Below are 16,437 nucleotides of genomic sequence, written 5' to 3'. Positions count from 1 at the left end.
CCTCAATGCACCTCTACTAAACCCAAGCAGCCTACCCAATACGCTCCTTTCTTTTCACAATGCACAGTTACTAAAGGAACACTTTAATATCCCTCCCTCCGACCCTGGTGGAACCAGCCGGATCTCTGCGTTCACCATTTATATTTCACTTCAACAGAATGGTGAACGCAACGATAGGGCTGGTTCCACCAAGCTACACCTTCCTCCCTTCTCTTGATGCTCCTCTACCACCCAGCTCTCTTCCTTGGTACTAGCAGTTCATGCAAATATACGCCCCTCCTGCTCCCGATATGCACTTGTAATGTTTTCCACCCTCAAATAAATAAATCTCTCCCCCTTTTTATCTAACATGCTCCACCTTTTCTCCCCGACCAAGATGCATCTCTGTTTTTTTTGCCCCTCCTCTCAGTTGTTGTCTCCACTTCTCAGAAAGCTTGACAACCACTCCCAACACACAGGCAGCACCTAGAGATGCCCCCACCCCTATCTCCAACCCTTTATCCCTCCTTCAATCTTTTCTTTCCCCTTTTTTAATGAATAGTGTGTTTCTCTGTTACGGTGCCTCAAGTAACCCAGTAAACATAGAGACTGTAGCTAGTTTGAGCCGTTTTGTGTGTCCATTTAGTAATCTTAGTAGTCATAGGTTTGTTTGTGTGATTGTTTCATGTCTATAACTTATGTGAAGTCAATGTTGTCTTGCATTTTTTTTTTTACATTTGTTACCTTAAATCACCCGTTCCCTTTTTGACAACCAGTCTTTGTTCTGGCATCTCTGTTTGCAGGCTAACGGAAGCACTAAAAGAGCGGGGGGGGATCATAAAACTACTTCCCCTACTGTACCTACCTCTAAAATCCCAGCTTTTTACCCTAGCTCTGGTAAAGGCAGCACCTCCCAGTCTGCTCCAAACTCAGATGCTACTAACCCTCTTACCCTTTCCTCCTCCTCTTCCTCCCCCCACACCACCAAGTCCTCCATCCCATCCCCTCACGCCCCCCGCCACCCTGGCTCGGCCCTCTCCACCTTCTCCCACATCCCCTCCCTCTCTAACGGTTCCTCCCTCAAACTCCCCACACCCTCTCACACAGGTAAAGCTCTTTCGTTCTCCTCGCAGACTCAAAACGGTCGAGCACCCTCCTCCTCCTCCTCCCCCTCCCCTCTGTCGCCCACCCCGTTGGGCCCCGGTGTGAAGAGCATCCGCACCATACACACCCCCAGCTTCACCAGCTACAGGCCCCAGAACGGCAGCAGCGGCAAATCCTGCATCCCAACCGCCACAGCAGCCAAGGACTCCACTTAGCTCCCATACAGTAGCCCCGTTTGGGTTACTTCTCAATCTCGTTATTCATGTTTTTGTTGTTGTTTATTGGTTTGTACTTTATCGTTAAAGCGTAATTGATGCACTCCCCACCATTCATATTTCCATTTGATTTGACACACGCATACTCACACCGATGCTTTGACTTCGTTTTAAGTTGCATTTCCCCCATTGGCTAAACTTGAACCCGGATTTTAAAAAGGCGTATTAGAGTACTGAGTAAATAGTTTTAAAAAGAAAAACAAAAGTGATATAGTTTTACTGCTTCGTAGGTTATGTGGAAGCTCTCGCTTTCTCAATTCGCTACTGAAAACGGGATTGAAAATATATTTTTCTTACAGTATCTCAGAATGGGAAAGAAAAATATGAAGTTGATGTACAATCACTATGACCATGTGAAATATTGTGTTTTATTTTTGAAAACCAGAGACTGGATAACCATAGTATATTTTGCTCTTACATTATTTCGTATGTTGCCCAACATATCAGCATAACCCTAGTAAATGCCTTTTATGAATGCATACTGTACCGTATGTATAAAGACGTTTACAGTGAAACTGCATTGGCTTCTATTTTGTTAAGAATATCATGCACTGCCAATTTATTTTAGGAGATAAAAAAAAAAACATTTTTTAAGGAGGTTTAATTAAATATTTGTTTGTCTTTCTGTAGTTATTGTGCCTATTTGCCAAAGTTGTTATGACATTTCCTGACTGTATTACTGTAACCATGACATACCAAGTGACAACTCTACGGCACACTCGAGGTGTGATGGCTCAAGTCTTTCCCTTCGACAGCTTTACTGGAGGTCTCTTAAGTTCATGTTTATTCATGTCTAAATGTATACCGTACTGAAACACACAAGTCATCGGTGAACTGTTCTGCCAACGTGTACATAAACGCTTCTAATCAGAACTTTAGTCGTTTTGTTGACATACCAAAGTTGATTTGTATGCATGCCTTCAAGATGCTTGTAGGAGAGGGAAAGAAGAATTCATGTTTGCACAGATAGATTTTTGTAAATATTTTGGTTTCTCTCTCATTTTTTTGTAAAGCTTTAAACCATACTACATAAAAAGCAATGTGGTAAAGAAAGGAATAATTGTGTTGTAATAAAAACAATAAAAAGGCCTGCATGCTTGTAATGCATTTGAGGATGTTTCTACTCACTTTTAGTTTCTCTCCTGTTTCGCTCTCAAGCCTGTACACAGTTCCGACCATGTACCAAGCAGAACTGAGTGATGTATAATCTGTTTCATTGCATTAACTTGAACAGGTGTCAGTGAGTGGTCAGGCCACATAATGGCAGCGTTCCAGGCTGACTGCGTTGCAGGTGCACGCCAGATCGCACAATGCCTGGATAGGTGTTCATCATATCAGTTAACTACATCAGATATTTATTTGTATTTTTTTTATTTAACTAGGCAAGTCAGTTAAGAACAAATTCTTATTTTCAATGACGGCCTAGGAACAGTGCCTGTTCAGGGGCAGAACGACAGATTTGTCGGGGGATTGACCTTGCAACCTTCCGGTTACTAGTCCAACGCTCTAACCACTAGGCTACCCTTCCGTCCCCGATATAGCAATCGGATGCTTGACTGCGGTTGATGAAATGGCACAAAACCAAGTGGATGCAATGCGATGTCTGCAATGTAGTTGGCCTGGAACGTGACCAATGCTTTGAGGGTGTGAAAACTGTGTAGGAGGAGAGGCAAATTAACCTTTGCGAATACATCTCTAAGAGTAGGAACAACAGAACTACTCTTACCTCAGTCTGCAACGTGTCGGTAATTAATTGATAATGAGCATTACTCCTTGAAGGCAAAGGGCCTACTTACTGGTAAGTATATTATTAGAAGTGGTTATTAACTATTTAAGTTGATTTTTTTACTATTTAAATATGATGGGACTCATGTATAATAATGTCCAATTTCAAATGAAAGTTGAAGTGAAGTTGATTTAAAGTTCAAGTTTATAGGGGAGACCTGCAGTTGATAAATCCCAGTTTGGACTTATAACTCGGTTATTATGATATTTACCCATTTGATTCTTGAAGGATATAACTTATAAATGCTTCATGAGCTTAGTTCAACTCTCTTACCCGGTCAGAACCTAAAATAGTCAATTGTTTTGTAAACAAGGTCATTGCAAACAAACATTAAAATGCAGTTAAAGAGCAATTGCCCCTAAAAAGCAACTTCTTGTTTTGAAAAGGACCTATGTGGCATCGATGTGAGTCAGAAACATGTATTCTAGTGTCAAATTTGACCACAAAGTGTAAACAGGATCATTTTTTAAAATCATAAACAGTCTCTTCCAAAACTGAGATAATAGGAATAAATTGTATGTCGCGGAATGAAGGGTTGTGTACCGTGACAGATTTCCATGGGTTGGGTTTATTTTAATCCTCCCTACAGCTGACAGCACCCAAGTAATCATCCATTCAGAGCGCAGCCGCACATGACCGGATTCAAATTGGACCTAACTTGCATACAACTTTTCCCATGTGGTTTCTTCTTTCACAGACTATATGGAAATAATGACCTCTCCCTAAATATTTGGTTCAAATTATTCATCTTGTGTATGGTTTCCTAGAAACAATGGTGACTCAACTTACCCCACTCTCACCTAAAATGCTTTTTTGTCAATTGTGTACACCTGGAGAAATGAACTTTTATTTATCGGCTAGCACTCGTAATAGGATAGGATAGGATTAACTCTAAATGTCCCCAAGGAGAAATTGTCTGAGACGCACAGTACTGCTGTGTACAAAAATAGACACAGGTTATTACACACTATGTGTGTGTGTGTATTACACATACATACATTGCACGTCATCTCTGTCATACACAATGTACATGTCTCGTATCACTCAAATAACCCCCATTTTGAATCAGTTCCTCTCGTAGTTCTCATTTAGTTCTCTACAGATAACCACCCTATTCTGTTTTTGAAACGGTTAGATCTGTTTGAGTGACAGGAAGGCTATATTTGCTACAGGAAGGCTATATTTCCTATGTACCTCTTGTTGATGCAAAAAAAAAAAAAAATCACTTGAGTTATGTCCCAAATGGCACCCTATTCCCCATAGGCTTCTGGTTAGAAGTAGTGCACTGCATAGCAATGGGGTGCCATATGACATACACAGGCTTGGGTTATATGATACAATGTAGACTTCACAAATGAAAGCACAGTTATGTGTAACGACAGAATCATTCACAACTCACTAGTACACACTAAAACCCTTTTTTTAAGGTTCTATAAAAACATGTTCATACGGTTCTACATAGAACCATTAAAAAAGGCTCCATATATCACCAAAAAAGGGTTCCACTATGGTTACAACCCTTTTTGGGGCAAAATATAATATTTTTTTATGGTTCTTTACTGAACCTTTTATGGATAATGGTTATGTAAAGAATATTTCTCAATCTCTAATGTTCTTTGTAGAACCACACCGGGTTTTTTTTTATTATTCTGGTTAAATAGTCATATTGTTAAAGTTCCATAGGTTTTATAATTGTGTTAATGAACAAGGTGAAACAGGTGTGCTAGCTCTGGTCCCTGAGAGAATTGAGTCCTACTGACTTAGTCACCTGTTCTCAATTGACATAAGAGTCTTTCACAAGACACAATCACTGGCCATGGTCATATATAACATGTAATAGCGTAAAACAACAGATTTGATGGAATGACACTCACTCATGTTTGCACAAAAAAAAGCTGTGCTCAATTCACGCCCCCAAATATTCAAACGAGCCCGCTGACCATACATTTAACCAAAACAGGAAAGAACCCCATTTGTTTTAACTGCAAAGAACCATTGAAGGGTTATTTTGGTCAGTATGGTTCCATGTAGGACCATCAACCTTTCCAAAGGACCCTTGAGGAAGCAACATTTTTTTTTTGTGTACAACTGCAGGGATCCCTCTCTCAATCTCAGACCCTGTGCTGTTATCATGTAGACTACAGTGTCTTCTTTTCTCTTTGTGTCTTTGCTACGTCCTCTAGGCAAAGAGACAACCAAATAATGATGAACTACACTGAGGAAGCGAGACATGGCTTTTACACCAAAGGTTCCCACCATGAGAACATCCTGTTTGCTAGCTTTTACATCTTGGTCTTTGTGGTCGCCGTGCCTGGCAACACCTTGGCATTGTGGGTGTTCTGTCGTCAGGCTGACACCTCACCCTCCAAGCTCTTTCTAAAGCACCTGGCCATAGCAGATGTCTCCTACGTGCTGATCTTGCCCATGCGGATGGTCTACCACTTCTCAGACAGCAGCTGGCCCTTTGGAGAGGTCCCCTGTCGTCTGGTGGGGTTTCTCTTCTACCTCAACATGTACTGCAGTCTTTACTTCATGACCTGCATCAGCCTGGACCGCCTCTTGGCCCTGATCCTACCGCTCAGGTCACGGTCAATGAGGAAGGCTTCATATGCCAGAGTGGTAGTGGTAATCCTGTGGGTCACAGTGACCGTGTCTATGGCTCCCTTGCTATTCTCCAAAAAACAAACGATGATTCAGGTTGACAACACAACCGTGGTCATGTGTAACCAGCTGTACTTGGAAAAGACTTCTCCCAATGCACTGGTGTCAACCATGGTGGCGTTTAGTATTCCTCTGGTCACTATAGTGGTATCCTATATATTAATCCTGTTGAAACTGAAGGGCATCGAGCAACAGGAGGGAAGCTCGATCAGAGACAAGGCCATCAGGATGATCCTTCTCATCATGGTGAACTTCCTGGTTGCTTTTGTGCCCTATCACTTGAACCGTTTCATCTACATTGAGAGACACACTCATAGCGACATGGAAACTGCGTCCATTGAGGCTCTGGCACTAGCCAACCGAGTCACTTCCGCACTAACCTGTTTGAGTGGAGCTTTGGATCCTATTATGTACTTTTTTATGGCAAGGACTTATCAAAGTATACTGCTGCAGCTGTTCTGTAGAGACAGGAGAGTGGACCAGCCAACCACAACCTGATCTGGGATCAGGTCTCGCCGGTACATAATCCTTTTATTATTTTTTTAAGGCTAAACTGATCCTAGATCAGCACTCCTCCTGCTCTGAGACCAGTACAAGTGTATGCTTGCAGTGATTCAATTACTATTTAATATTACAATGGCAATGTACAGTGTTGAATCCTACAGTATGATCTCATTGTGGAGTTGTGCAATAAAGGCTACATGCAAATATCTTATTAAAAATAATGGTTGGTAGGCCTATATGTATGAAAATGAATCTTATTTCTAAGTTGTTTTACCATTGCTGTTATTGTATTGTAGTGTAGGCATATGGTATGCCTATTATTAAACTTTTCGGCTAAATTAATAAATAAAATGATATTTTTCACATACACATGTTTAGCAGATGTTATTGCAGGTGTAGTGAAATGCTTGTGTTTCTAGATCCAACAGTGCAGTAATATCTAACAATTTCACAAAAATACACACAGATATAAAGTAAAGGAATTAAACATATATAAATATTTGGACGAGCAATGTCAGTGGCATAGACTAAGATACAGTAGAATAGGATAGAATACAGTATATACATATGAGATGAGTAATGCAAAATATGTAAACATTATTAAAGTGACTAGTGTTCCATTTGTAAAGTGGCCAGTGATTTCAAGTCTATGGGCAGCAGCCTCTAATGTGCTAATGATGGTTATTTAACAGTCTGATGGCCTTGAGATAGAAGCTGTTTTTTAGTCTCTCGGTCCCTGCTTTGATGCATCTGTACTGACCACGCCTTCTGGATGATAGCGGGGTGAACAGGCAGTGGCTCGGGTGGTTGTTGTCCTTGATGATCTTTTTGGCCTTCCTATGACATCGGGTGCTGTAGGTGTCCTGGAGGGCAGGTAGTTTGCCTCTGGTGATGCGTTGGGCAGACCGCACCACTCTCTGGAGAGCCCTGCGGTTGCAGGCGGTGCAGTTGTCGTACCAGGCAGTGATACAGCCCAACAGGATGCTCTCAATTGTGCATCTGTAAAAGTTTGTGAGGGTTTTAGGTGCCAAGACAAATTTCTTCAGCCTCTTGAGGTTGAAGAGTCACTGTTGAGCCTTCTTCACCACACTGTCTGTGTGTGTAACTGATGTGAAATGGCTAGCTAGTTAGCGGTGGTGCACGCTAATAGCGTTTCAATAGGGTGACGTCACTCGCTCTGAGACCTGAAGTAGTTGTTCCCCTTGCTCTGCTTTTGTGGAGCGATGGGTAACGATGCTTCGTGGGTGTCAGTTGTTGATGTGTGCAGAGGGTCCCTGGTCCGAGCCCGGGTCGGGGCAAGGGGACGGACGAAAGCTAAACTGTTACATTGATGCTGTTGACCCGGATCACTGGTTGCTGCGGAAAAGGAGGAGGTCAAAAAGGGGGGTGAGTGTAACTGATGTGAAATGGCTAGCTAGTTAGCGGTGGTGCGCACTAATAGCGTTTCAATCAGGTGACGTCACTCGCTCTGAGACCTGAAGTAGTTGTTCCCCTTGCTCTGCAAGGGCCACAGCTTTTGTGGAGCGATGGGTAAAGATGCTTAGTGGGTGACTGTTGTTGATGTGTGCAGAGGGAGCCCGGGTCGGGCGAGGGGACGGAAGCTAAACTGTTACATGTTGTTGGACCATTTCAGATCGTCAGTGATGTGCGGTCCCCTAAAAGTGGATAGGGGCTTGCTCCCTGCTGTTTCCTGAACTACTCCTTTGTTTTGTTGATGCTGGGTGAGAGGTTATTTTCTTGGCACCACACTCCCAGGGCCCTCACCTCCTCCCTGTAGGCTCTCGTTATTGTTGGCAATCAGGCCTACAACCGTTTGTCTCGTCTGCACACTTGATGATTGAGTTGGACGGGTGTGGTCACGCAGTCATGGGTGAACAGGGAGTACAGGAGGGGGCTGAGCACACATCCTTGTGGGGCCCAAGAGTTGAGGATCAGCGAAGTGGAGGTGTTGTTTCCTACCTTCAACACCTAGGGGGGCGGCCCATCAGGAAGTCCAGGACCCAGTTGCACAGGGCGTGGTTCAGGCCTATGGCCTCAAGCTTAATGATGGGCTCGGAGGGTACTATGGTGTTGAATGCTGAGCAATAGTCAATGAACAGCATTCTTACATAGGTATTCCTCTTGTCCAGGTGGAATAGGGAAGTGTGATGACGATTGCATCGTCTGTGGATCTATTGGGGGGGTTTCAGGTAAAGTAGAGATGATATGATCCTTGACCAGTCTCTCAAAGCGCTTCGTGATGACAGAAGTGAGTGCTACGGGGCGATAGTAATTTAGTTCAGTTACCTTTTCTTTCTTGGGTACCGGAACAATGGTGGACATTTTCAAGTACGTAGGAACAGCAAGAGATTGAATATGCCCGTAAACACTCCGGCCAGCTGGTCTGCGCATGCTCTGAAGACGCGGCTAGGGATGCCGTCTGGGGCAATTTATTACATTCTTCCAAATAGTAAAAGTGTGTATTACCATCACATAAAAAGATGCCAGAAAACTGTATTCCTTCCGAATGAACAGCCTCCCTAATGTATCCACCCAGTGAGCCTGAGCAGAAGCCTGAGGTATTTCTGTGTTTGGGATACAGCCTTGAGATATGTTTTTAGGGGGGGTGATTCGCAAATTACTTTGACTTCGGTGAGGACCCGTAGGGAGGATATCTTGTTACCAGGGCAGCCAGGAAGAAGCTACGCCACGGGGATAGCTGTGTGTGAGTATTTATTGGACTCCTTTCGAAAAAAGCAATCGGAATCATTCAATATGCTAGCCAACTATTCGAAATATAACTAGGTCCATAAGAGCTAAATAGTATTGCTATCTAACGTTAGCTAGGTACGTGCCATAGACAGTCCATAATGTCTGTGCAAGCCAGTCACATCTGGCTCCATCTTCGTCTCACCCGTTCTTGCCATAACAGGTAATGTTAGGTACCGTTAGCTAGCTAACGAGATATCTAATGTTAGCTAGCACCATTACAACTGATGTAACTAACGTTAACGTTATGTTAAAGCTACGTGTCGCATACTAAAAATAGGTCGTGACCAGAAGCGAAGTTGCAGCGCGAGATGTTGTTGCGCCCTGGACCAGAGTTAAAATCAATGCAAACGTAAATGTTGTCACATTCACTGGCAAGCGGTTTCTATTTTTGTTGTTGTTGTTGCTACATTTGGTCACGTGCATTATCGGTTACTATAATATATCCCCACCATATGCATTCATTATCCCTTAATTTATTTGGTTGCTAGCTAGCTCGCTAAGACATACTTTTTCGGTCATCACTCCCCGTCCTGCGTGTTGCAGCCAATGACATGCCAATCACTGGCTTCATCCCTAGGAGCAGGAATGACCATCCGGAAGGTTTAGTTCAGGAAGGCCACTGTGGAGTGCCTGGTCCAGAGCCACCATCACCATGGGTACAGCCTCCTCCCTGGTGAGCCCTGGGGAGGTGATAGAGGATGCGTATGGGGGCGAGGGTGGGGAGGCCTGTGAGATACCTGTGGAGGTCAAACCTAAAGCCCGCCTCCTGCGGAGCTCCTTTCGCCGAGGGCCCAGGGTGATTGGAGCCAGCTTCAAATCCACAGGCTCTGTGGACCTGGAGTACACCGCCGAATACGAACGGCTCCGTAAGGAGTATGAGATTTTCCGGGTTAGCAAGAACAATGAGATCACCTCCATGCAGAAGAAGGAGGCCAAGCTGGACGAGGAGAACAAGAGGCTGAGAGCTGAGCTGCAGGTGAGAGCAGGGCCACTGTTTAAAAAGGGTTGACATTTAGTACGAAAATGTATGCACTCTGTAAGTCGCTCTGGATAATACCGTCTGCTAAATAACTAAAATGTGATGTAAATGTACCTTCTGTCCATATAGCCTCATCTTATTCATTCTGATCTAAAATGCACAACTGATCCTAGATCAGAGTCTTAAGATTCCCCTGTTCTGAGATTCTTTGTGAATACAGGCCCATAACTTTTACAATGCATGGGCAAGGTAGGTAGACAATAGCCTGTCTTTTGATTTCCTCTATCAAGAGTCCAGTTCAGGGGCCATGTATCAAGCATCTCATAATAAGAGTGCTGATCTAGGATCAGGTCTTCTCTGGCCATGGAATCTTATTGTACTACTTGTCACTAACAGTGATGATCATCACGTTTCTTCCAGGCTCTGCAGAAGACCTACCAAAAGATCCTGAGAGAGAAGGAGAGTGCCCTAGAGGCTAAGTACCAAGCCATGGAGAGAGCCGCCACCTTTGAGCACGACAGGGACAAAGTCAAACGGCAGTTTAAGGTATCCCCAATAGATAGCTGTTACTCCCAGGCAAACACACAGTAGGGCACATAATAGAGAGTAGGGGGTAACAATACCCTAGTGTGATGTTCCATCTGAGATTTGAACCGGCAACCTTCTGATCTCAAGTCAGCTACTTAACCTACGGCTCATCATTATGAAACCATAACATTCTCCCCTTTGGCCTGGCTAGTCTAGCGGTAATGCCGTAGCCTCCAGCACACACGTCTACGGTGTCAGCACAGATTCAAATCCGGCCTACTGCTCTTTGACTCAACCTTTCTCTTTCTTTCCCCACTATCATTCTCTATCTGTTCAAGAAAATTGTTAAATACCTTAACATATATATTTTTAAAAAACTACAAGAATCTTCTCTAAATGTCAGATCTTCCGGGAGACCAAAGAGAAGGAGATCCAGGACCTGCTGCGAGCCAAGAGGGACTTGGAGGCCAAGCTACAGCAGCTGCAAGCTCAGGGCATCATGGTGTACGACCCGGACGACTCGGATGACGATGACAACCACACCACTGTCACAGGTAAAGGACAAAACAGATTGTGCCGACGAACGGTTAAAAGCAGCGGGTGTCTTTTTTTTTTCTCCCCATTTCCCACAAATTCTACATGTTGAATCGCCACCGTTCGTCGCAGGGGATCTACTGAGTACAGCCGACATTCGTTTTATCTTTAAGGCCACCCTGCATCTCACACATGCAGGGCCCCATAGGAATGAATATGGCAATTCCAGCATCCAGTAGCTCAATGCAGTCAAATGGGGAAACGAATAGTGCAATTAAACTATTAAAAAATCCAGATTTTACCAAAATTGCTGAACAGTTTACTTAAAACTTGTCAAAGTATCAACCAAGTAACGCTTCACAATCGTCTCAATTCCTCAAACGTCAGTTACTCAAAAAGCTGACGTAGTCGTCTGTAATTTGCCTGTCTCAAGCTGCAGGGACTCCGTGTGATTACTGGGGTGGTGGAGTGCTGGGTAGTGAGCCCTCTATGGGCAGCATGATGCAACTGCAGCAGACCTTCAGAGGACCAGAGTTTGCTCACAGCTTGTGCGATGTGGAGGGCCCATTTGCCAATGTCAGCAGAGGTAAGCAAGCAAGGGTTTGATCTTTACACAGTTGTATGTATTTGAGCCTTGGTGTCTCAGCTGGTTGTATACTGTATATGTTTTGTGTATATAAACGTGTTCTTTAGAGGGTGAAAGCTATTGTTTAGGCCACTCCACACAACTGGTACAGAATCTTAGCGACTATGTGGTCATACACTTGGAACACAAAGGCTATGGGGTGGGTTAGTGCTATCGGCCATTTTGTGTTCAAGTGGGTTAATTGCTGCAAGCTTGTTGAAAAGTAATTGGCAGAGGGTGTGTGTGTGTGTGTGTGTGTGTGTGTGTGTATACTATATAGTATTAGTATTATGTGTGTGTATCTTTCAGATGACTGGGATGCTGCTGTGGCCAGTCTGCTGCAGGTGTCTCCTCACGTGTCCCAGGCATTATGGAGCAACACGGTGCGCTGCTACCTGATCTCGACTCAGGAGACACAGGCTGAGCTGGACATCTTCACCCAGGTACTGGTACACCAGGGATTGAAATGAAAGGATAGTTCACTCAAATGTTTTCAGGTGACCTATCCCTTTAAGGATTTGGGGCACTGACCAGCTCGACTCGTAGACCAGCTTGGAATTCTACTAGCCAAGGTTCCAAAATCTGTGTTCTTCTCACATTTTCTACTAGCCGGGTCTGAAAAGTACTAGCGTCTACCGCGCTAGCTTAATTTACTTCCCCACAATGAATTCACCCGTAAGTACTTTTTTATCTAGCTATATAACACATCTCTCTTCACTTCTCTCTCTTTCTTTCTCTTCCTTTCTCTTCCTATCTCATTTCTGTCTCCTTTCCTTCCCAGAGCTACTCTCCTAGGCTGCGGAGTCTGTGTGAGGGGCTGGGCCATTTCTACCTGAACATCTGTTTCCCTGAGGAGAGTGCAGCCTCCTATGCCCTGGAACGCAGACAGGAGATGGAGCGGAGCTCTGTGTGTGTGCTCCTTCTTAAATCCTCCATCACTAGGTCAGTGGTTCCCTGTATAACTACTGTTTGACCACGTACTGCTGACAACGTCATGAAACAATGCACCCGCTTCAACGGGGCAGAAGGCAGTGTGTTGTGATTCTGGTTGGTCAGATAACTAGCAACAATGACAAGACGCTGCCATGTGGGGAATCGTAGGTGACTCGTTTCGTCTTGTTCTTGATAACATGTCTGTTTTTAGGTGTTTTGACTGATGTCACAACAATGCTAATATGGCTACAATTTGCTAGCTAGCTAACCAGCAACTGTAATGATGTATTTTATAGACAACAATTGCTCATTTAAATAAATATTAGAGACAAAATATAGTTTACATGCGGTCTACAATCTAAGCCAACCCCGTCTATTTTGACCCACAGTTGCACACCCTTCGGTTTCGTTGCTAAGCAACCAACCCATCCATGGGCCCCGGTCAAGAGTAGTGCCCTGTATAGGGAATAGGGTGCCAATTGGGACGCAGGCAGGGACACCTCTTTAGTTTCTCTGTGGCTCCCTCTCTTCTGCACTACCAGGTTAAAGGGATGTGAAGTGCTGCTGTTATAGGCTATAGCATGTTCTAACATGTTCTAACAGGTTATAGTGTGTTACTCTCTCTGTGCGTGTGTAGTTGTGTGTTGGAGGATGCGGAGGAGGCCTTTGTGAAGAACCCAGACGGTCATCCCCTGGTACTCTACCTCAGGACTGTGGAGGACCACCCTCTCAGCGGCCCAACCAGGCAACTGCTGGAGCGGGTCAACGCCGCAGACAAGGCAGCCAAAGTCAAGGTAGCCAATGGCATACGGATGTGGTCTGTGTGGTCCAGCGGTTAGTGTCTGCGGCACACATGTATACCAGAGTCGACATGAGTTAGAATCCAACCCATTGCTTTTCTGACTTGCAATTCCTTCCTACCTTTTACTCTCTCCTCCTTCACTGGCCTATGTCAGTAATGAAATCAATAGAACAAATCTATCTTTGCGTATGGAAAACACAACATTTAGCAATTAGGGTTAAGTGCCTTGCTCGAGAGCATCCTGACCTGTTGCATCACTGCCTGGTATGGCAACTGCTTGGCGTTTGACCGTAATGCGCTACGGAGGTTAGTGCGTACGGCCCAGTACATCACTGGGGCCAAGCCTCCTGCCATCCAGGACCTATATACTAGGCGGTGTCAGAGGAAGGCTCAAAACATTTTCAAAGACTTGTTCTTACACTGCTGCTACTCGCTGTTTATTATCTATGCATAGTCACTTTACAAATGACCTCAACTAACCTGTACCCTCGCACATTGACTCGGTACCGGTACACGCTGTATGTAGCCTCGTTATTGTTATGTCATTTTCTTGTTACTTTCGGAAAACATATATTTTTTTCACTTTAGTTTATTTAGTAAATATTTCCTGAACTCTGTTTATTGAACTGCATTGTTGGTTAAGGGCTTGTAAGTGAGCATTTCACAGTAAGGTCTACTACACCTGTTCTATTCGGCACGTGACAAATAACATTTGATTTATATTTCCCAAAAGGACATCAACATATTTTTCACCTAGTATGCTCAGGGATTCGAACCAGCGCCCTTTCGGTTACTGGCCAAACAGTTTTAAACGCTAGGCTACCTTCTGCCCCAACACCTGAAAATCTTCAGCTGAGTATGCCAGTTCCAGATATTCATATGTTATATGTCATATATTAAATATATGATATTCATTCCACTATGTATACATATACAGAGGGGTAGAATAAGGAACTGGCAGTTGTGTTTATGATACGCAAAGATTGATTTGTTCTACTGGCAGAAATTGTCGTATTGTGTTTTATGACAATATCAGAACTGAAGATTCCATGGTGTAAGAATGTCCTATAGCCTGGCTATTATACCGCTGTGCCACTTTCATAGGTAGTGGACCATGGTGGCTCCCCAGAGGAAGGAGCGTCTATGATCTATACTCAGCTGGAGAAAGTAATCAAACAGGTAGGCCTACAAACCCTAGGGGGCCAGGTCAAAAGTAGTGCACTATACTAGATACACTCTTAGGTGGGGAAAAAATAACCTGAAATGGGTTCTTCAGCTGTCCCCATAGGAGAACCCTTTGAAAAACCCTTTTTAGTTCCAGGTAGAACCTTTTTGGTTCCAGGTAGCCCTTTTGGGTTCCATGTAAAAACCCTTTCCACGGAAAGTTCTACATGGAACCCAAAAGGGTTCTACCTGGAACCCAAAGGGGTTCTCCTATGGGGACAGCAGAAGAACCCTTTTGGAACCCTTTTTTCTAAGAGTGTAGTATACCTTTGTCTCTCTCCCTCCCTCTCTGACAGGAACTGCTGGGTTTGGAGGGCAGCGACGTGGACGGTAAGGATTCGGGGATAGACGAGGGGCGCGAGGAGGATTCGGGGGACGTGCTGTGGGACCTGCATGATGAGCAGGAGCAGATCGAGGCCTATCAGCAAGCCTGCAGCGCCGCAGCTCAACTGGGCTTCCAGAAGGTGGGTCTCTCTCTCTCTAGCTCAGTAGGAAGGCATGATTTTATTTATAGGATTTTGTGACTAAAGGGTTATTTTACTCGTTGTTGAATTTGCATATCATCGTCACGGTTTCTCCTCTGTACTGAACATGCGCTATTTTGAAAACTTTGGAATGCGTTACCAGTGGACAAATCAACAAAATACTCAAATATACGTTTTTGAGTAAAATATCCCTTTTCAGGTGGAATATTCCAAATGATGACTAGCAGTGATAAAGTGTAATAGATGAGTGTTAACTTTAGTAATAACGGTTGCTTGTGTGGGTTGAGAGGAGCTTCTGCATGACGGGTGATGTCATGCTCTGTCCTCAGTACATAGATCGTCTGAATGACATGGTGGCAGCCCCTCCTCCCACCCCTCCACTGCTGGTATCAGGGGGACCCGGCTCTGGGAAGTCTCTCCTGCTGTCCAAATGGTAAGAGCTCAGCCATTATCCATTTAAAAACGACCTTTTACATTATTTGACCTTAAGTGTTTTAATAATCAATCAACTCAATTCTTCCTCCAGGATTGAGCTGCAGCAGAAGCACTCCCCCAACACGTTGTTCCTGTACCATTTTGTGGGGCGACCTCTTTCCACCAGCTCTGAGCCTGTACTCATTATTAAACGCCTCACTGTCAAGCTGCTGCAGCATTTCTGGTCCATCTCTGGGTTATCCATGGACCCCTCCAAAATCCTCGAGGAGTTCCCTCGCTGGCTAGAGAGACTGTCTTCCAGACACCAAGGCAACATCATCATCATCATCGACTCCATTGACCAGATACAGGTACTAGGCTACTGCCACAGTAAGACCGTAGAGAGGCAAACGCGTCGGGGGATGGAGGTCGTTCGGGAACACTGAAATGTCTGTAACTTTGAAATTCACTTTTTTTTTTTTTTAACACGGGTTTTCGAATCATTTAGCCAGATACTGTAAATATTGGATGTGTTTTTAGCAACGTGTAATTAACATTTACGGCACATAGAATGTCCCCAGACGTCCCTGTTTTGATATTGTCAGTTAACAGGTCAGTTTGTTACTCTGAGGTTTGTATCTTTTGATATTCTACTGTATTTTCCCTCAGCAAGCAGAGAGGCACATGAAGTGGCTGATTGACCCCCTGCCGGTCAACGTCAGAGTGGTGGTGTCTGTCAACGTGGAGACTTGTCCCCAGGCCTGGAGGTAGAGTACACAATTTGGCAGTTAGTCCATACAAAATGACTCCAGATCAGTCCTATGTCAACATATGTCATGCTAATGTAGTGCCT

The 16,437-nt window shown here is 44.3% G+C and overlaps 3 protein-coding genes across 23 annotated transcripts in view; all 3 read left to right on the top strand.

The window, feature by feature from the left end:
• The window catches only part of LOC110489970 (sickle tail protein), a 226,542-nt gene extending 224,081 nt beyond the window's left edge, over window positions 1-2,461 (top strand). For all 15 annotated transcript variants that reach the window (XM_036944276.1, XM_036944274.1, XM_036944273.1 and 12 more), the window contains one exon: window positions 783-2,461. In XM_036944276.1, the coding sequence (XP_036800171.1) occupies window positions 783-1,298 (516 nt within the window). In that variant the 3' untranslated portion in view covers window positions 1,299-2,461. The remainder of the gene's footprint in view (window positions 1-782) is intronic.
• An 89-nt stretch (window positions 2,462-2,550) lies between these two features.
• On the top strand, window positions 2,551-6,890 carry LOC110489972 (uracil nucleotide/cysteinyl leukotriene receptor). The gene is made up of 2 exons (XM_021563010.2): window positions 2,551-3,156; window positions 5,328-6,890. Exon 2 carries the CDS (start codon window positions 5,347-5,349, stop codon window positions 6,301-6,303), a length of 957 nt encoding a protein of 318 aa, XP_021418685.2. The 5' UTR covers window positions 2,551-3,156; window positions 5,328-5,346; the 3' UTR covers window positions 6,304-6,890.
• Window positions 6,891-8,604: 1,714 nt separating this feature from the next.
• The window catches only part of nphp3 (nephronophthisis 3), a 27,596-nt gene continuing 19,763 nt past the window's right edge, over window positions 8,605-16,437 (top strand). The window contains exons 1-14 of one of the 7 annotated variants that reach the window (XM_036944265.1): window positions 8,605-9,013; window positions 9,638-10,036; window positions 10,460-10,585; window positions 10,971-11,121; window positions 11,535-11,687; window positions 12,036-12,169; window positions 12,336-12,401; window positions 12,508-12,668; window positions 13,297-13,453; window positions 14,566-14,640; window positions 14,982-15,149; window positions 15,500-15,603; window positions 15,697-15,955; window positions 16,254-16,351. In XM_036944265.1, the coding sequence (XP_036800160.1) occupies window positions 9,713-10,036; window positions 10,460-10,585; window positions 10,971-11,121; window positions 11,535-11,687; window positions 12,036-12,169; window positions 12,336-12,401; window positions 12,508-12,668; window positions 13,297-13,453; window positions 14,566-14,640; window positions 14,982-15,149; window positions 15,500-15,603; window positions 15,697-15,955; window positions 16,254-16,351 (1,976 nt within the window). In that variant the 5' untranslated portion in view covers window positions 8,605-9,013; window positions 9,638-9,712. Of the gene's footprint in view, window positions 10,037-10,459; window positions 10,586-10,970; window positions 11,122-11,534; window positions 11,688-12,035; window positions 12,170-12,335; window positions 12,402-12,507; window positions 12,669-13,296; window positions 13,454-14,565; window positions 14,641-14,981; window positions 15,150-15,499; window positions 15,604-15,696; window positions 15,956-16,253; window positions 16,352-16,437 lie in introns of all 7 variants that reach the window. The other 6 variants (XM_036944263.1, XM_036944262.1, XM_036944260.1 and 3 more) reach the window with 6 other exon arrangements.

The sequence above is a fragment of the Oncorhynchus mykiss genome, chromosome 15 (assembly GCF_013265735.2).
Source record: "Oncorhynchus mykiss isolate Arlee chromosome 15, USDA_OmykA_1.1, whole genome shotgun sequence".
In the NCBI taxonomy this organism is placed as follows: Eukaryota; Metazoa; Chordata; class Actinopteri; order Salmoniformes; family Salmonidae; genus Oncorhynchus; species Oncorhynchus mykiss.
The sequence above is the reverse complement of the archived record's forward strand: the minus strand, read 5'-3'. Positions and strand labels throughout refer to the sequence as shown.

Bases quoted from the DNA above. Each gene is read 5' to 3' on its own strand.
- LOC110489972 (XM_021563010.2), top strand. From the start codon at position 5,347: ATGATGAACTACACTGAGGAAGCGAGACATGGCTTTTACACCAAAGGT.